Raw genomic sequence first — 20,407 nt, 5'->3', positions numbered from 1 at the left:
CAGTAAGAAACTCGCTTTAGAGTTTGGGAGGGCAGACAGCGGTTTTAGAGGAAGGAAGTACTTTGCTCCCAGCTCCAGTGGAGTATGGCCTCCTCTTTATATGTGAAGGAATGACTGAACGCGTGGAGGGAGGAGGATAAACGAGAGTGCTTGTTCCTCATTCCCCCGGCGTCTTGTTTGCTTGCTCCGCGAGAAGCACCCCAGCCAAACGAGAGGTGGTTGCTAGGATACAGGTGAACGGTTGGCACGTAGCAGAGAAGACGGGTCCACCACTGAGAATGTCAACCGGGAATAAACGAGCGAGGAAGGGGATGAAATGTGGTCGACGCACAGAGGTCAGGGGTGAACATGAACGGAGACGGGAAGAGGAAGATAAGATCGGTGTCACCGCACCATACGATGTGAGAGAGAGAAGGTGTTTGAACGGTGTGGGAAAGAAAAACAAGAACATGGCGAGGAGGAGGACGAGGAAGAGTGACGGGACAGCCAGGTGTGGAGAAGAGAAGGAGGAGAGATGAAGGAGAGCGTGGCCTCCTGAGGCTTCTGTCACCTGGAATAACTGTGGGACTAATGTCTCCTAATTGATCACAGCGAGCAGAGAACAGAGGGAGGGTGACAGCCCGATGAAAGGACAGAAGGAGACTGCAGAGGACAGGAAGAAGGGGCTACAACAAAACAAGTTAGAAAGGGTAAAAAAGAGGAGAGGAGTGTGAGCCTCCGAGGACGGAGCGTGTAAACAAAGAGAGGGGGGAAATTCTAAGAGGGAGCCGCGTGCTGAGGCTGGTGTGATAGATGAAAGATGGAGGACGTGTCAAGCCAGGTGTGTCCATGTGGACTGCTTTCACACACACACACACACACACACACACACACACACACACACACACACACACACACACACACACACACACACACACACAGGTGTGCCCTTGACTGCTATGACTGAACTCTTGCTAGCGGGCGCTTGTGTCACCTTTGCAGGAGTGTTTCACATGCATGTGTGTGTGTGTGTGTGTGTGTGTGTGTGTGTGTGTGTGTGTGTGTGTGTGTTCGTGGCTGGTACATTTGTCGTACCCCACATGGTCGTGTCACTACTGATGAATGAGAAAATTGTTGCGCGCACACACGCACATGCACATAGACACTGACGCAACATATTTTTAGTCTTTTACTCTTAGCTTCCCCGTCTGTTGATTAAACAGCGGCACACACACACAGGAACGCTGTCGTCGAGTGTGACCTTCATGCCTCTGAGCCGACCGCTTTCCATCCATCACCGCCGTCTTTGCTGTTCCAGACTGATCACAATCGCTTACTGCCCGCTCCTCCCGGCTAGAGGTGCCTCGCTCCGGCGCGCTTGCACCACTGCTCCCTTACACAATAACACGTTAATGGCTTTGTCGTTCACAGCTGTGGAGTTTAGCTAAGTAAACACATAATAATCAAACGCATCTGTGAACGCCAGGTTAACGGGTGAATTAAAACAGCACAGCTACAATTAAAACACAGGATCATCACAGGCAAATGCATGTTTTTGTTGTTTCTCCTCAATTCTGTGAACATCTGCAAACAAAAATGAATTCACATCTTGATTTGTAGAATTATTTTAGAATATTTTAACTCCGAGTGAAGTCCAACTGAAACGTTTGATCTTTTTGAATCCCGGCTTTTCTGCACAGAGTTAGCATGTTCTTCTCATGCAAGCATGACGTTAGCATGATTTCCCTGTGCGTGTGTGGGTTTTCAGCCTTCTGTCACGGGCCAAACACGCACAACTGGAGACTCTCTGAGAGTGAGTGAGTGAGTGAGTGAGTGAGTGAGTGAGTGAGTGAGTGAGTGAGTGAGTGAGTGAGTGAGTGAGTGAGTGAGTGAGTGAGTGAGTGAGTGAGTGAGTGAGAATGGTGGTTTGTCTCTGTGATCTGTTCAGGGTGTCCCTCGTCTCTCGACCAGCGACTGTAGGAGTTAGATAGCATCTCCCGGCAATAATACTTTTAGGAATGAGTGAGTGAGTGAGTGAGTGAGTGAGTGAGTGAGTGAGTGAGTGAGTGAGTGAGTGAGTGAGTGAGTGAGTGAGTGAGTGAGTGAGTGAGTGAGTGAGTAAAACACTCTTTTCTATATTGTCTACCACGTTAATCACACAGAAGACTAGAAACAAGATCCTTGGAGATGATGTTTGCAAAAGAAAATGCAAATTTGACTCTTTTATTTTTTTGTAACAAATCCCTCGGATATTCGGGTGTTGAGACTGCACCGTGGCTCGTCTCCAACCCCAGCTCCTTGACCCCGCCGTCCCCTCTCACATTGCATGTGGCTTCCCGTCTGCCGATCCAAGGTGGAACAGCGAGAGGTCAGGATGTGTCGCTCATGCCAGCGGAGGTGTCCATGTAGTTATGCGTGCGGTGTGTGCATGCTTAGTGTTTGGAGGTGAAGGCGCAGCCGGCATATGGTGGACGCGGGGACCCGGGCACACGGATCAGACGTGGAGCGCGTGTCCGCACTGATAAAGGTTAGGATCTCAGCACACGCTGCCAGTCCAGGAAAAGGGCATAGCATGGCCAGGGCCGGGCGCAAGGTGCCGGACCATCTGCGCCATGAGGGGATAAACGGGTCTTCTGCTCCAGTCTGGTAAAACAAAGCAAGGTGCACAGTTGTTACAGTGCTAACATTCGTCCTTTGACTTTCTGTTAGTAACTTTCTGAAAAGCTCTTGTTTCAGAGTGATGTCATCACTAAGTGGTGTTCTTCTCGCCTGCGACAGCATGCCTGCCTGGGCTCATTTCATTCATTTATTTCCTCATTCATTCTTTCATTAGCGAGAGTCTTATCTGGACACAATCATTAGTCCAATTAGAGCCGGGAGGCTGGACCCGTCCTGTGTTTAAAACAGCAGATGGATGGAAGCAGAGGGAAACAAACCGCTTTCCTCCATCGCTGTCTCTCAGCTTCTCCGTCTCTTGGCCTCCAAAATGTACTCCGTCTTTCATCCTCACTCATTCCCTCCCCACTCAGTGATCTGTGATAAGATAGCATAGCTCCTCATATCCTGTTTCTAATACAGATCGATGGGAAGGGAAAGGACTGAGGTAGGCGGGGACGAGGTGAGGCAGAGGGGGAGGTGGGAGGGAGGGTCACGGAACAGATATCTGAAGAGGAAATGAGGATTCAGAAAGGAGGACATCACTTAGATGCACATCTCTTTTCATTTAGCCAATCACACACATTCATGAGCACACACACACGTGTGGCTCCATCAGCACAGGCCCTCGTCAACACTTCAGTGGCAGTAAGAAAGCCGTTTCTGCCGTGTGATTCGGCGAGTTGTCTCTCCATGCAGGTGAACGCTGCCAGCAACTCCCAGAACCTTTTGTGTTGCAGTCAATTACAGTTCAGTTGCATCAGCTGGGTAAGGAGGTCCCGTCGGGGGTTGCAGCATTGTGTGCTTGTTTTTAATACCACGCAATTTGCTGCATGCATACACAGATGTGCACACACACTTTCACAGGCAGACGGTTCGTCTTTCCGAGTGTGTGTGACCCCTCCAATGGCAGCAGCCAGCAGCCGCCCCCGTGCCTTTGTCTCAGACGCTGACTGATCTCAGCGAGCAGCATCTTCAGAGCTTAGCATGAGAGACAAGGCTGTCTTATTTATAGGTTACATGAGCGGATTTCATGAGGTAAATTTGACGTAATGTCCCAAGAGAACCTGAGGTGACGCACCGTTCTCTCCTCGGTTTCTGCGCCCCGTGCTGTAAAAGACGAGGGGTAAAAGGGTTTTACAGAAAAAGACCCCGTTTAGCCGCTTTCTGTGTACACGGTGTTGTAAAATATACTCGTCTCTACAGATTTCCTCCGTTTGTGCTTTTTATCTCACCTAAATGTTTCCGAACAACAAACACGAAAGCTTGAGTCAATGCAAAATGCAGTTATCATACGATGATGATGTCACCCATGGAGGTGTTCACAACCAGCCTGGCCCTGTGTGAAAAAGTACGTGACCCCAACAACTGCTTGTAACACTTTTGATGTGAAAAACTACAATTCTAGGAAAATGTAGTTCCACCATTGCTGGTTTGCCGCTTTGAACAAAGGCTCTGTCCACGTGTCCTTGGGTAAGACACTTCACCGTCCTTGCCTGTTGATGGTGGTCAGATGGTGCCAGTTGTGTGACAGCTGTAGCTACATTGTAGCTCATCACCACCAGCGTGTGAATGATTGCAGTGTAAAGCACTTTGGGCCATGATATATTTCTCTTTTTTAATTCAGTCCCATCGGGGGGTTCCAGCAGGAATGGCCTGTTTAAGGTCAAAGATCAGATATTTTTAGTTCTTCCTGGCTTTAGAACAGGAGGTGATGTGTTGCTTTTTGAGATCTTTTAGCAAACGACACGTTTGGGATTTTTTTTTTATTATTCTACAGGTCTGTGTGGCTGAGGGAGCTGGAATCGGCTTTAGATATAATATGATTAATACTAATAACTTAATAAGTCAATAGGGGTAATTCTTTTCTCACATAGGGCCAAGATGTTCCTTTAATAATTCTAATCATTTGAAAACAACATTTTCTGTTTAATGGTGCGCTTCACTCTAATCAACGTTGATGACTTTGCTTTACAAACAACACAAGCCTAACGGAGTTCTGCCGTGTGGTGGAGTTGCTAATGCTAACAGTTAGCTTCAACTAGCCGAGACGTTCGCTGCTGTTTCCTGGACGCTAAACCAACAACAGCCTTTCCCGTCACGAGTCAAGCTGGGTGAGTCCATGAATGTTAGTGACAGCGTGACGTAGATCTGTCAGGCTTTTCTAATCCTAGAGTTTCACCGTCTGTTTTCTATCAGAAGCTAATGCAGGGGATCGGTGTAGGAGACTGTTTTCATGTCACTCCGAGTGACCGATTATAATCAGATATAATCATTGAAAAATGTTTTATCAATGAACCTCACCTTTAATTCTGTTACCGTCTGACATTGACAGTCGTTTGCTAAAAACAAACAAAATCTCTTTGTTTTAAAGGGACTTCACGGAGTTTTGAATTTTTATGCTCACGATTGCCCCCTCAGGCCAAAAGTGTAACGGCAGCTTCAATAGTAGGCTCTGCACGAGGCGCGCATGCTGTACGTGCACACTCCTTAAGGAAAATAACAGCTGAGACAGTCCCGTATGTGTGTGTGTGTGTGTGTGTGTGTGTGTGTGTGTGTGTGTGTGTGTGTGTGTGTGTGTGTCCCAGAGGACAGGAGAACACGCAGCTAATTAATTAAATAATTTGGTTCTGTACCTTTCTCTTCAGCACAGCCGACAAAGGTTTATGATGGGTCAGTCCTCCTGCATGCTCAGATCATTCCCTTCCCTTGCTTGAAAAATTGTTCCAAAATGAAAGTTGAACCCACATCTTTTTATCTGTGAGTTCAATGCCGTTCGGCGAGTTTCAAATAAAAATGTGGACGTCTTACTGTAAAAAAAATATACCATTAATATAAAAAAGAAACTCTGAATGAACTATGTTCACAATCAGAATCAAACCCAGGTCTTCAGCATGAGAGTCAGACATGTTACAAGGTGAGCTACACTCTAGTAACATTCACAGTATCTGTAACATTTATTTCCTTGATGACAGCTGAAACAACATCAAACCAAAGAACGGTTCGGAGCGAAAATGTCTATTTTGTTGCTAATTTGCAGGAAATATCTAGAAGAAAGTTCTACAGAAAGTAGCTAAGGGTCATCAGAAATGTAGCTAGCTTTGTCACTAGGCGTTAGGAACAGCGACAAAGTGGCACTGCCTCTCTCTCTGCTGCTAAAGCTACGGATAGCAAATGCTACGGGCTATGCCTGAGCGTGAACGCGCATGAAGCAGCCTGCTCGACCCGAGCATCTCTCTTTTTCTGTGATTTTACAGAAAAACAGGCAATCACAGTAAAAATGCCAGGGCTCATTCTACAGGACCAGGGCATTGCAGGAGAATGTATGAAGAAGACATTTATTATTTCTATACATGTTTTGGCTGTCAAACTTCCATAATGTCCCTTTAAGCAAGACATTGCACACTGACCAGACCTTACAGGGACTACATGAGGGGGTGGGGCAGCTGAAAGTTAGGAAGGTGGGGGGGGGGGGGGGGGTCGCGCATCTAAACCAATTAGAAGCCAGACAGAACACGGGGAGGCGTGTCTGGTCTCAGATACAACTACCACCCTGATTGAGGTCAGAGTTGTTAATTTACTGGTGAATTAGAACAGTTAATAAGCATTTATTAGGGTGGCCAGGGGAGAAGAATTGGAGTGTGCTGCACACGTGTGTGTGAGCATGCTCTTTGTGTAGTTTGAGTTGCAACGCAAGAGATCACACACAAATACATGCAAGAGGCCAGCCTGCGTCTTTAGCGCAATTAGAGGCGTCACATCTGGTTCAATTGGAGCTGTCATGTAAACAGTCGGTGATGGGGTTGAGCCGAGGATGATGGGAAGAGGATTTAAACTTGTTATGAGGGAAGAAAGACCACCTTTCTTGCAGATTTCTATTTATACCCTTTATGTTTAAAACATACAAATGTGGTTCAAACCAACACATCTGCCTCCTTTTTCTAACCAGGCAGCAAATAAAAGTCCACTAATCCTTTGAATCCTTCGTCTCCACTTGCTTTTTTCCCATTTCTTTCATGAAAACAGGGAGCTGCGTTCATCTTCTCCTCACATCTCTGCAGCAGGATCTGCAGCCTGTTTTTCCAAGGAGAATTTAAACATTCTTTAATATTCGCTCTGTTGCCGTTTCCCATGATCCTCTCTGTTCTCTGCCCCGCTCCCCCTGAAGTTTAACACTGTTTCTCCGAAAGAGTCCTGACCGCTGACCCCTCTCTCCCAGGCTGGCCAAAACACCATCCATCTTCTTTTGCCTTGTTCAGTCATTTGTTGCTTTTTTGGTGTGTTTATTATTTTTATTTTTGGTCATCGATCACGTGTGCTGTTGCTTTTTCGGTCTTCTGTCTTTTTGCAGATGAAACACTTTGGCTCTCTGAGTTATGAATGGAGATTATGTGGAAAGATAGAAAACCTGGAAGGAGCGGATCTATTTTGAATCCAACACGTTGGTTCGTTGTACCTGCTCCTCTCCGATCCTGCATGTTTGCATACATGTGTGTTTTTGTCAGAATGAACACGTGAAGTGGAGCAAAGTACACACACACACACACACACACATTAATAATCTTGTCTGTCAGTGGATTTGAACTGAGACAGGCTTTATTGGCACGGCCCTTAATAAAGCCACGAAACGCAGCCTGAAAACGGTAATTACGGCAATTACCGTCACAAAAGAAAATGCTTAAAATTATGGCAACACAAAGCTAAATACATCAATTCCAGCAGTTTCATTTGAGCTTAAATTACAGCCTAACACAGTTAGAAGTGTAACGAGCGTGATAACAAGTGTCTCTCTGTCTTTCTCGTGTCTCGCTGCAAAGAAACCTGTTGGCAAAACGTTGGCTTTTGTGCTCCTCTCACAAAGGAGCAAGTGTGGCATCTATTGGTCGACTTCTCGCTGCTTTCCCAGAGGGAAGAGAGAAGAAGAAGAAGAAGTCAGGGCAAAACTAATTCTGGGGAAACACACATGCGCTGTCCCTGAATGACACAGAAGCCTAACAAACACACACGTCGCAGTCGTGCGTGGGTGTGTGTGTGTGTGTGTGTGTGTGTGTGTGTGTGTGTGTGTGTGTGTGTGTGTGTGTGTGCGCGTGTGTGTGTGTGCGTGTGTGTGTGTGTGTGTGTGTGTGTGTGTGTGTGTGTGTGTGTGTGTGTGTGTGTGTGTGTGTGTGTGTGTGTGTGTGTGTGTGTGTGTGTGTGTGTGTGTGTGATGTGATCTTGGAGGTGACCTAGATTGAAAGTGGCTCTACAATAGATTCACAAATGCTTACTGTCTCCAGCTGATTCAGTGGACGATCTTTCTATCGATGGCTCGCTGAGATACTATCAGTGTGTGTGTGTGTGTGTGTGTGTGTGTGTGTGTGTGTGTGTGTGTGTGTGTGTGTGTGTGTGTTATCTACAAGGAAGGACAGGCAGCGATAAGAAGAAAGGGTGGAAGAAAAAAGGGGGAATTAAACAGAAAAGAGGGAGACGAGTGAAGGTCAGAGGGATTAAAGAGGAGTGGGCAAAGGTCAGACGGAAGAGAAAAGACACAGGGGGTGCACTTTCTCTCTCCACCTTTTGTTTTCTCAACCACACACACCTCGAGACACACCCCATGAAAAACAAAAAAGCTGACAGTGGAGGCTGGGAAGCAGCCAAGGTGTCAGCGCTTTCCTTTGACCGGGAAGCGAGGGAGGGGAGAGAGAAGAGGAAACAAATAAAAAAGTGAGGGAGGAGAGAGAGGGGGGGGGGGGGGGGGGGGTGAGAGGCTGCCCTGGCAGAAAATCCTAAAGCCTCATCCCCACCTCCTAAAACTTTTACACTCATCCTGGTGTGTGTGCAAAACTCTCGGCAAGCACAGATCCAATTCTTACAAGACGGAAATTGATTCCCGGGCTCCACATGCAGGTGTTGCAGGTCTTAGCTCAGTCAGGAATAAACCAGACCCCGAGAAGAGCGCAATAACACCTACATAATGCATTCTACACAACCACCGTCCGAGCCGTATTCACGAGCGCGCTCGATACCGCAGGTGCAGTTTCTGCAGTGGAATCACCTGAAGCGTTCCGCCACGAGCGAAACACTGCTGCTGGAGTTCTGCCACCCCGAGGAAAAGCTGCTAAACAGTCACAACAACAAGAAGAAGCTGGCCCGTCGTCGAAGAAATCACCCAACTTTCTAGGGGAAGGGCTGAGGAGACGAGGGGAGTACAGAGCTGACAAAGTGAAGAGTGAACGCACACACTCGAGCAGCCTTGTGCCACCAGCACACAATGGAGGACAAAAGAAGAGGAGCATTCCCATCAGAGGAATCTGTCACTGCTCTCTGTGAGGTGGCGAAAAGGCTTCCGAACAAAAACCCCAAAACACTTTCTCTCTCTCAAGGACTGCTGGTCGAGGAAAACCTTTTAAAGTCTCCTCTCCGGTTTGGGAGCTTTAGCTTTACCTGCCTCTGACTAACCCGCCCTGATTGATGTCTCTGCCATCTCTCATCCCGCTCTGCATCCCTCTCCCCACGTGCGTGTGTGTGTGTGTGCGTGCGTGCGTGTGTGCGTGCGTGCCTGTGTGTGTGTGTGTGTGTGTGTGTGTGTGTGTGTGTGTGTGTGTGTGTGTGTGTGTGTGTGTGTGTGTGTGTGTGTGTGTGTGTGTGTGCAGCAATCAACTTGCTGGGTCTGACATGGCAGCTGAAGCCCTCCGACGGCCCTCTGCTGAACAACGGACTGGGAGCTGGTCTGCCTGTCAACAGCGATGTGGCCACACTGCCCTCTGGAGGCAGAGGTATGATCTCTGGTGCACACACACTCGCATCAGAACAACACATTTCTTTAAAAGAAAACAAAAAAAATGCACCCTAATAAGCATAAATGAACATATTTGATGTGCCTTGCAAATCAGATCTATACACTCTACGCCTCTGATGCCAAATGAGTATTAATTCCCCTAAAACTCACTATTTAGTCTTGAAATTAATCTAAAATTTGAGTCTAAAAAGCATCTTCGGAAAGAAACAATCTGGTTTGAATCTGATGTTTTCATCTACTTCAGAACAAGCCAACACTTTTCTCATTTGCCATTCATTTAAAACCATTTATTTGTTGTATGAAACAGCTTCATCCACTTTTCCCAGCTAGCCGTGCAGCTAAAATATTCATGCGACGCTCCTGTCCATGTGTGCTGTTTAAACACTGCAGGTTGTGTCGAGCTATTTTCCAGTCGGCGGTGAGGTAAAACTACCTCACCAGCCGCTCTCTTTAAAGGCCCCCATGCGGCTTTCTATCTGTTCTTCTCTCACTTGCTGGATCCGGCTCTGCAGCACGTGCAGCGTCTGCTGTGGATGTGTTTGGACTGCTGCTCTGTGTCTGTATTCTGCATCGATGAGAGGACTGTTGTGTGGTGTTCCCCAGTTGTCTCGGCCAGATGCTGCTGCTGCTGTTCTTCTCGCGGTTGCTTTTATTTCTGCGTTTCTCTGCACACACGCACTCGGTCTTTTCCCGTCTGGGCGCTGCCGCTGACACTTCCCTGTTAGATGGCTGACCTGATTGCAGGATGCTCTGTGTTTCTGTGTTGCTCTGAATTCTCGGCTCTGTCGGCTCTCAGCCCACAGCTCGGAGTCCTGCACGCTTCTGCATCACACTATCAGATGCATGCATGTGCTGAACATGTATGGGCGATCTGCATCTGCGTACAGCTGACTTCAAAAAGACAAAAATAGATCATTAATAGTTTACTTCTTTTTAATCTACCCGTTTCAGAGAGCCTGAAGCGCAAGTTGAGCTTCCTAACATCCTGCAACTCTTTTTTTTACAAATCATAACAGTTTGTAAATGCTTTTTTTATTCATGTAAATCCGCATTCATACTACAGGCAATCCAACATCTTTTTGGGTTTTTTGCCCATATTCATTTTTTATGACATCCCTAAGAGCACAAATCTGATTTTCTTCTCACTTCCAACCAAGAACCATTTTCATATGTTGTCCTAAATCAGAGCTAGCAATCTCCCTCTCAACGGTCACGTCGTGTTTAATCAGATTTTTTTGCATCATGGAGGGATGACAGATGGAAGAGTTTTGCTCCAGAGGAGGCAGGAAGTGATAAGATCTCACGTGACGTGTGCGGCGTCCATTTTTACTCCAGTAAACACACCGTGTGACATCCCACCTTCTCCTGCACAAGTGGGTCACGCTGACTGACTGTGGTCACTGTTTAGATCAAAATGAAAACAATCTGCAAAAGGAAATCAGCTCTCAAATAAGAATTTAGCATCGCTCTCGAGCCAAACTCTTCAGCACGAACCTCTCAGTGCTGCTTTTGAGGATTTTACCTGTTAATATCCTGAGGAAATGTTTAAAGAGACAATGTGTAGTTTTTACCATTAATCTCTGGAAATATCCATCAAAAAGGTGTTGAAAATGAATTAAATGATGTCCAGTTGTTGAAAAATGTTGGCAGCTTCGTAACATATAACCAATAAAATGAGTCTAAAATACGTGGGAGCGGGTCACATGGTGTTCCTAAATGCCAAGGAACCTTGTCTTGATGTCTTGGTCCCGCCCCGGTTGCCTAGGAGATACGTCATCAGGAACCGCCAATGCATGTTCCAATGTTCATGTTCTACCGAGGCATCTGTTCTCCGTTTGTTAGCCATTGAGCTAGCTGAGCAAGGATACACACGTGTCTTTTAGCTTGACCTCGGTCAAAATTTTCCCAGAATACACCGCTGTATTTTCAAATTTCCTGTTTAAATGTAAGTCAACTAACTGTAGCTATTGAGCTGATATCTGAAATGTTGTTATTTTTTTTATTTCCAAAGCAGTTATCTGTGGTTGGTTGCTTATTAGTTGCAGCTTTGGTGGCTAGCAGGTAGTAACTTGCTGACATGTTTAATTTAACCAATATGTACACAATTTAAAGAGCAAATGGGTCCTTATACATTTATATTATAACTTATACGTATAATGTTAGCTCACGTATCTTCTGATGCTACGTGACCACCGCGGAAGCCTCGGTCGCGTGATGCAAGTCTGTTCAATTTAACCGTTTTCTTTGACCAAGGACGGACCGTGTCCTCGACAGGACAGTGTCCTCCGTGGCTCCTGGCCTCACAAGACATCGCCTTGCGAGGCCAGACACCTCGACATCGAGAAACACCCAAAGAAAACATTTGCTTGTCGTAATTTAGGCGTGTACTGCCGAGTATGTGCTTCACGTGAGGCAACAGTCGTGGGTGCCACCAGTCAAACCTACCATCTGGAGATCATTTTTACAGTGTAATGCTTCCTGTAATTACTTTAATTACTGAAACCATAAAAATGATTTGATCCGACCGTTCCTAATGATTATAGAACATTCCGTTTCCTCTTTTCACTTCAAAGCGGAAAAATCAAACTTTAACTACTGTTTAATATTTAAGTGTGTATTAAGTGGATAAGGAAATGGCTTAACTATTCACAGAAATTCTTTTTAAAGGAGAATATTTTCAGTAAACCCTGATGATTAACTGTTGGATCAGTGCCGGTGATCACTGATTAATTGCTTTTTTTTCACTCCAGGTCCCTGGGTGGGTCGGAACAGCAGCATAGACACCGGTAACATAGAGGTGGGGAGGCGGGTGACCCAGGACGTCCCTCCAGGAGTGTTTTGGAGATCCCTGCTCTACCTCAGCCAGCCCCAGTTCCTCAAGTTCAACATCTCCCTGGGCAAGGACGCCCTGTTTGGCGTGTACATCCGTAAGGGCCTGCCTCCCTCACACGCACAGGTAAAGATCCGCAGTCCAGACTCAACACATCTGGGATAATAGAGTACACAGAGTTATTGTTTTATTCAGTATCAAAGCTGAATAATGAGGGAAGAATATTTATATTTCTCTACTAGAGTGGAATAAATTAAAAAATGAAATACTTTCTTGTTTCATTGGACATCTGAAATTCATTTGTGAATTTTTATAATAGCTTTTTGATGAAAAGAAAACTAATTCAGACAAAGATTTGCACTTAATTAAATTTCACAGTGATGCAACTTCCAACTGGCTTTTTAAATTAGAAACTACTCAATTAAAAGTAGATTTTATTTGTAGGAATGACTAATTTCGTGCTGCTAACTGTTTTGTGTCCTGACCTGACCTACGCTGGGGTGATGCAGCTGTTTCTGTTTCATGTTCATTCTTCCCTGGTAACTCCAGTCTTTAAAGTGGTCGTCATTTTGGGTTAGGGGGAGGTGAAAAATCCTCCTCCGCTCTTTGTCTAGTTTAGGTTTCAGATCAGACAAAAGAAACTGAACAGAAAATTCTGAATTAAATTCACTCTCGACATGAGCTAGTTTGTGTTTATTCTCCATTTTTTACAAGAATAAATTGGTAAATCTGCCCGCGTCTCTCCTACTCTCCATCCTCTCATATTGTATTTAAATATGGCTGAATTTACAGTCTAGCTGCTCTCCCTCACATCTCGCTCACAGCAAAATTAATCTAAAAATGACTGAAACAAGTTCATTGAAACTAAACTTTTTATTGCAGTTATTGATGGCTGATTGATCCTGACATAAATTAAAGACAACATCTGTGCTGTTGTTTCTTCCATCTGCCTCCTGAATGTGAGGCTGCTAATGCTAGTCTTAGCTACAGCTAACACTAGCCTAGGTGCTACTGCTGATGTTATCACAAGCTACTGCTAACGTCCTCGTCGAATGAAGGGAAAATAACAAAGAATAATGTGGGAGCACACGTGTAACGTTCCAGGATGTACTGGGAGTATTACAATTTTGAGTGAAAGCCAGATAGATCTGATCCACAGCTCGCCTGTTGAGTTATCCAGATACAGAGTTTCCAGCTTCAGGCATAGAGGCATCTGGGTAAACCAATCAGCAACAGTGACAACATAAAACAGTAGATTTTAAAATGATCCTAAAATATAATTTAACCCTTTGATGCATGAATTATGAAATCTTCAACCATGATTTTTTAAACAATTTTTTTCATTCGTCTTTACGTGTGAATGAAAAAAATTTCAACAAATATTTTTTGTCAAATTTTATAATTTACAAATAATTTATTACGTGTTCACCTCAGTGGACAGCGTGCATTCTGAGCATGAAATATGTTGGCTTGGCTTCCTGAAGTCCAAATGGAGCGGCTCAAATGCAATAAAGTCTTCAACAGCTGTGCTTAGTAGCAAAAACAAATAAATAACAGTTTTGAGTACCTGTCCACTGTAGTGACCATTATGCACCAAAGGGTTAAAATCCAAAAATAAATTTTGATTTAAAAAGAAAAGCCACATTTTTAAACTTGAGCAGTTACAATGCAAAAAGGCACTCGGACACCAAGATCCCAACTCCAAGGGAACTTTTACAGCTCTGTTTCTTTATTGTTGTTGTTGTTGTTGTTGTTGTTTGCAGGAAGTAGCTAAAGTTTGTCTTACAGGTATCTACGTTTAATAGACAGTTACTGTGTGAAGGCTGAGTTGGATGTATTTTGATATTTAGTTTGAAGAGCAGAAGATTCAAGTTGGCCCTTAAAACACACTTTTTCAGTATTGCCCTCCCTCCGTGACACTTTACTTGAAAATCCAGCACCGGGTTTTTATGAGTCAGTGGCTCACTTTTAACACCTCGCACCATCTCGTAGCTTTTTTTGGTGTTATTTGTGCCAAATGGTTTTTATCATTCATTGCATTATTTTTATTTTTGATAAATGTGCTGTTAACTGTTTTCTTATTCTATTGTTTTAGTAGGAATTTTTATCCTTGATTATTTATGTTATGTTTTTATGTATTTTACCTGATTTTCATGTTTTGTTGATTTGTTCAAGCATTTGGCTCTTTTATGTACAGCACTTTAGTTAGCTGCCATGCTATTTTGAAATGGTGCTTTATACATAAATTGGTAAGTTATGGTATGAATGGTCTGGCGATCTCATATTTACAGGTTATTGTTTCTGCAGTGTTTATGTAGAAACCTCCCTTCCCTCTTTGAAAAGTGAATTATACATTTGAGTCTCAGCGTAGAGAGACAAAATAAGGGAAAGGTTATAAAATGCCTAAATTTTGATGTATGGTTTATGTAGAAAAAAGACTCATAACCCAACCTTATTAATCCTCCAGCAAATATGTAAAGCACAAATCAATTAAGTTAAATGTAAAATAAGTAATTATTTACTATTAAATATTCACAAAACAGTCTAATGTCTCATTTTAGGAAGGTTACATTGAAACACATTTCCTTCTCAGCTGGCTGTGGGTTGCCAGGTTTTCTCCTTTTAAAAAGGCAGAAGACAGTCAATACCGCCTCCATACTTCCTGGTTCCATAGCCAATCATATTGAATCCCGCAGGGTTGCCAGGTCTATGCCAGCAAATGCTGCTGCGCCGGGTTTTGTAATTCAACACAGTGGCGTGCGGTCAGAGGAGGCACTTCCTGTTTCAGTGAGCGTGTGCGGCGCTACACCGTGAGAGGCAGCTCTCATCTCTTCCTCCAGGGGGTGCAGCGCCACACACACTTGATATTGAGAGTTGGCACATGTGCTCTGCCTGAATCAGTTAGTGTGTGTGGGGCAGCTCTGTGAGAGCAGACACAGTCTCGTCTCTGACTCTCCTCTCCTTCCTGCATGTATATTTGATCCGAAAACAGGTAAATTCAACGATTATGACCATAAACGGGATGTTATCTTACAGAAAACTAATGTATAGAGCAGTCACTGGATACACTGACTTTATATTAAATCATTATTAGAAACGTACTTGTCACAATGACAAGGGAGGCGTGCCTCCCCTGCCTCCTCTGACCGAACTTCACTGATTCAACACCAGATGGCAAAAAGCAGCAGCGTTGTGGACAAGAGCGACCCAGAAGTTATTTCTTGCACCCCTAAGAAGCCACAGCATCGTTTTTGTTTTACGCTAATATCATGAAAAAATGCTAGAGGCTAACGTTGAGTTAACAATGCTAACGGTGAATTTACAAAATTTTCATATCTCAAAATATCCTCCAGCTACTTTTTAAATTACCAACAATTCAGTATTACAGTGAAATGTATTCATCTACTTATCAACTCACTGTGTGTGACTCGTCTTCACTCATCATCTGCAGCCTTGTGGTACTGTGATCCATAGCAGTTGCTCAAAGCGGACTTGTTTCGAAACATGGACTGCAGTACTTAGATTTGTCCACAGGGTGTCGTTCTTACATACTGCACCTTTAAATCAGTAAAAACATAAAAACGATAACCACTCCAGCTAAACTTTCTCCTACAACTTTACCTCCAGTATGATTACATGGAGCGCCTCGATGGGAAGGAGAAGTGGAGTGTGGTGGAGTCTCCGAGGGAAAGGAGGAGCATCCAGACTGTGATCCTCAACGAGGCGGTGTTTGTCCAGTACCTGGATGCCGGCGCCTGGCACCTGGCCTTCTACAACGACGGTCGGGAGAGAGAGACGGTCTCCTTCAGCACAAACGTCATGGGTGAGAAGAAGTCCACTTCATCGCCATCGTAGGTGGAAGGACAGCTCGTGACAGCTGTTTGGGCTCTGAGATGTGACTCAGAACCAGAACTTAGAGGCTACTTAGTGGAAAAAGTGTTATTTTTACTATCAGTGACAAACTACCCGGCGCCTGAATGACTTCGCACATTTAAAATGTGTAAAAACACAGCATGAGCATAAGCCGCCAAGGAAGAGAAAAAGTTGCCAAAAACTCTACAACCACATTGTCACAGAAGCAGGATTAGTTAGCGAGCTGTTTGCTGGACACAGAGGCATAGCTAAGCATGCATGATCAGTGAATGCACCTTGAGAGCGTTTCTAAATAAAAGTGTGCCACAACCCTCTAAAAAGGGAATGATTTTAGGGACGCGCAGCAGAGTCCCAAAGCATTCATACCTGCTACAGCAAGAGTGAGAGAACAAGTGGGGATGATAGAAAGAGTCAAGCGGAGTGAAAGAATCCTTCACTGTCAATATAAGGGGGCAGAGCTCTCTGCAGCAGGAGTAGATGGACAGAATTAGAGCTCATAGTGAGAGGAGGAGTAGGAGGAAAGGCATAATGGCGGGGGGGAAACCAGAACGCAGTGAAGTGGACTGAAGGAGGAGGGTGGCATCGGGGTAAGAGGGAGACAAGGGGGTTCACATTTGGGGATTAAAAAGCCGGGGACAGAGAGGGAAAGAGGAAGTGTTGGAAAAGGAGGCTGCATGAAAAGGCTGAGTAGTGTTAAAAGAGTGGAAATTGGAAAAAGCATTTTGAGAGGAGGGCGAGATGGATAAAAGCCCAAAAACGCATCCTTGTGATTAGCATCGACTCTGGGGCTTCCCACCAAACGGTTTCTCTTCTTGTAAGTGGGTTAAGAGGCACTATGAGGCAGCTGAAGTCCTGTAATGCACACACACACACACGGAGTCCAGCTAGCTCTACACTGCCGAGTCCAACAACCAAACCTGGATGAAGTATTAATGACCTTGGTTGAGGCAGGAGGGGAGTAAACAAGCAAGACAGAGGAGAAGTCGAACGCTGGTTTAAATTATGCTTTTGCCAAAAACAGGAAGCTGTTGGAGGTCCTCGCTTCAGCCGCGGAACAAAGCAATGCCACAACAAGCTATTTTTATCTAAATTGTGAGAAAATATTGAGCTTCTTTCCCAAAAGAGTCTGTAGTTCCTGTAGTTTATCCAGCCTGTCATCCTAAAGTGAATCTCGACTGTGTGTGTCAGTCCTGCAGAGAAACAAGCGCACCAAAACAACCCTTCAGCGTCTTAAGCATTTCAACTCCTGACGGTGTTCTGGGGACACTGGTGGAGGGGTAACGAATACTTTCTTGAGAGGAAAAAAAAAAAGAAAAATTAAATGCATTCTCATCGTAGACCACAATGAAAATTGCACAAAAGGAATGCATGAAATCCCGGAGGAGTGTGTTTGCGTTTGATGTTGGCGCAGCTGAGAGACTCCGAGCCGCTTCAATTTGTTGCATCTTAAAGAACGAACGGCGCCGATGATTTCATGGAACGCTTTGATGCCTCGGCGTCAAACTCTCTGAACCCTCTGTCTCACTTCTTCCTCGCAGACTCCGTGCAAGAGTGCCCGCGCAATTGCCATGGCAACGGAGAGTGCAACTCCGGCGTGTGCCACTGCTTCCCCGGATTCCACGGCATGGACTGCTCCAAAGGTATTAGCTGTTTACAGACTCGGTCAGGGGAGATGGGGCTTTTTTTTCCCGTTTCCACTGACTAATTAGATGAAGAGGTCTATTTTGGCTGCGTGCAGAAAAAAAAGCGGGGGGGGGGGGGGGGGGGGGATTAAGAGCAGCACGGCGGCGCGTGGCCTCAGGTGAAGCCCAGACAAGATGACTGATGATGAATGGCAGCTCCTTGAGCTAATGACTCCCTGGCTCTCTTCTCACCTGGGATAGACAGCTTTGATGAATAGTTTAGTTACCTCTGCCTGTAATTACTCTTCATGTCATTGGCGCCCCCCGCTCCGAACCACTCTATTCCCCCTCCTGCGTGGTCGGGTGTGGATGCATGGAGGTTGGCAGCTTGACTTTTCACTGATCTGCAAAACACCAGAAATCCTCTCTTTCCTCAGGGTCTAACCGCCTTCCTCTTTTCTGTCCTCTTCTCTCCTCCTCCAGCCGCCTGCCCAGTGCTGTGCAGCGGCAACGGTCAATACGACAAGGGCTCCTGTGTGTGTTACAGCGGCTGGAAAGGACCCGAGTGTGACATCCCGGCCACGCAGTGCATAGACCCTCTTTGCAGCGGCCATGGCACCTGCACCGATGGAAGCTGCGTGTGTTCTATCGGCTACAAGGGACAGAACTGTGCCGAGGGTGAGAGCTGAACTCATTTATGATGGATTCACCGGCTGAAATGTTTTAAACTCCACAGCTCATTGTGAGCGCCTGACCCCTCCATCCATATTTCCAGATGAGGTATGATGCTGCAGCCAGAAGACGTCAGAGACTTTATTAGGAGCTGAATTTGCTCCTATTGATCCTAGTTAGAAAGGGTCAGCACGTTCTCCGTCATCAGAAAGTCAAAACAGAGGGAGGTAGGGAGGGGGTCAGAGTTGGGAAAAAGGGGGAGAAAAGAGAGAGCTGAGAAGGTAAAGAGATGGTGACTGACAGAGGGAGTGAAAACACACAGCCTAAGAACAAGGTCAGCGTTCTCCACCTCCTCTCCCTCCTTCTCACTCTTCTTCTTCTTCTTCTTCCATTTTCCATCTTCTTCCCTGGTCTCAGATCTGATATTCATCACAGCAGAGTCCCTCAAACAATTTACCTGAAGTGCCGGCGACATGAAAATCGATAACTGTGATCCGCCGGTTCTGCTGGGCAAACAGAAATGGAGGGCCGGGGTTACACACGGAGCTTTTATTAATATGTGTGCAAAAAATAAGAAGAGAAGAGAAGGGGTTAGTCGTTCCTGGGATGGGAGAGAGCAAAGGAGGGAGGAGGATTTGGGGTCTCTCTCTCTCTCTCTCACACACACACACACACATTTGGACAAGGAGGGGAAGAAGTGTGTGTGACCGGGACAGTGCAATGACAGCAGGGCTGAGAGGGGTGGGTGGCGCTGTGCCGAGAGGAGGTAATTTGTCAAATTGGTTTTCACTCACTGCTCGGAGTCACAGCTGCCTGTCAACCTGGCAGACTGACAGTGTCAGATTCTCCCCTATGTGATGACACACACACACACACACACACACACACACACACACACACACACACACACACACACACACACACACACACACACACACACACACACACAAACACACACACAAAGGCCAGAATCAGCTCACACTGATTAATGTTTCTGTGGGGGTTTGTGCCTTTTTCACTGACATGAAAAACATTTGCTTTTACTCTTCGATAACACAAAAACATCTTGTAAAATAAATCTGTTTCTCTTCATGAAAACCTACTTTGCCCTCCTGTAGTTCCTGCCGTGCACCTGATTCAGGCTTTGGTTAGCTTTTTAGGCGTGCCAGTGCATGCGGAGTGAATAACCCCTATTGTGAGCCCGATTCTCTCACTTTTAGTCTGTCTTCATGCCCAAAAGCTTTGAAAAAAGCAACAAAAACATGCAAATTATACATCAAAGCACTTATTTCAATCACAGGTAGTGTGCTGGGAATTTAAATCAATCAATCAGATTTATTTATAAAGCGCTTTTCAAACAAAGTGCTTTACAAAATGACCCCAGATTCCCATAACAGGTTAAAAACAGACATATGCAAGCACACACACACACACACACACACACACACACACACACACAAGTAAAAATTATATTTGGCTGAGTCCAGATGAGCCAAGTAAGGTAAGGCAAGGAAACGCCATCAGAGGAGCCATCTGTCCCGGCAGCATCAGGTCTTCCACACTAAGTCAGGGCGCTCAGTGGAGGGGGAGCAGGGACCCCCACCTATAGAGGGCCCAGGAAGCTACAGTATAAGCATCAGCAAATGTCATATTTTTTTAGATTTTACCTTCAAACGTTCACCTTGTTGTAAAGATGTCACCGATTTTAACCTTGGAAGGGTTTTCACAAACAAACTTTCTGCTCCCACAATAGATTTACTACAGAGCAGGCCCCTGTTCTTGTTTTACCCAGCATACCTTGCTCTGGTTTAGTGCCTTTGAACTTGTCATTCAACCCAGCTTGGCATTTTTGTACAACAGCTGTTTGTGCTCCTGTCCGCCTCTCATTAAGTTCGCTGCCAGGGAGACGCGGGTAACTGGTTACTATGGTGACCGTTCAACACCAACAGCAGCAGCTTTTACTTTTCTGCTGAACTTTGTTCTCCTGGCACTTTTAAT

At 45.3% G+C, this 20,407-nt stretch overlaps 1 protein-coding gene and 1 long non-coding RNA gene across 12 annotated transcripts in view; one reads left to right on the top strand and one right to left on the bottom strand.

The window, feature by feature from the left end:
* tenm2a (teneurin transmembrane protein 2a) overlaps positions 1–20,407 on the top strand; it is a 374,562-nt gene that overhangs the window by 316,439 nt on the left and 37,716 nt on the right. For all 10 annotated transcript variants that reach the window (XM_054738553.2, XM_054738565.2, XM_054738550.2 and 7 more), the window contains 5 exons: positions 9,267–9,389; positions 12,163–12,368; positions 15,870–16,065; positions 17,654–17,755; positions 18,221–18,415. In XM_054738553.2, the coding sequence (XP_054594528.2) occupies positions 9,267–9,389; positions 12,163–12,368; positions 15,870–16,065; positions 17,654–17,755; positions 18,221–18,415 (822 nt within the window). The remainder of the gene's footprint in view (positions 1–9,266; positions 9,390–12,162; positions 12,369–15,869; positions 16,066–17,653; positions 17,756–18,220; positions 18,416–20,407) is intronic.
* LOC139063698 (uncharacterized) lies at positions 9,911–15,957 on the bottom strand. 2 transcript variants are annotated; one of them, XR_011517073.1, is made up of 3 exons: positions 15,864–15,957; positions 15,661–15,799; positions 9,911–10,303 (listed from the first exon to the last, which is right to left on the bottom strand). It is a non-coding gene; the product is annotated as an uncharacterized lncRNA (long non-coding RNA). The 2 variants fall into 2 exon arrangements; XR_011517071.1 differs by lacking the exon at positions 9,911–10,303 and having other exon boundaries at positions 13,517–15,799.

This window comes from Nothobranchius furzeri, chromosome 2 (genome assembly GCF_043380555.1).
Source record: "Nothobranchius furzeri strain GRZ-AD chromosome 2, NfurGRZ-RIMD1, whole genome shotgun sequence".
NCBI lineage: Eukaryota > Metazoa > Chordata > Actinopteri > Cyprinodontiformes > Nothobranchiidae > Nothobranchius > Nothobranchius furzeri.
The sequence above is the reverse complement of the archived record's forward strand: the minus strand, read 5'-3'. Positions and strand labels throughout refer to the sequence as shown.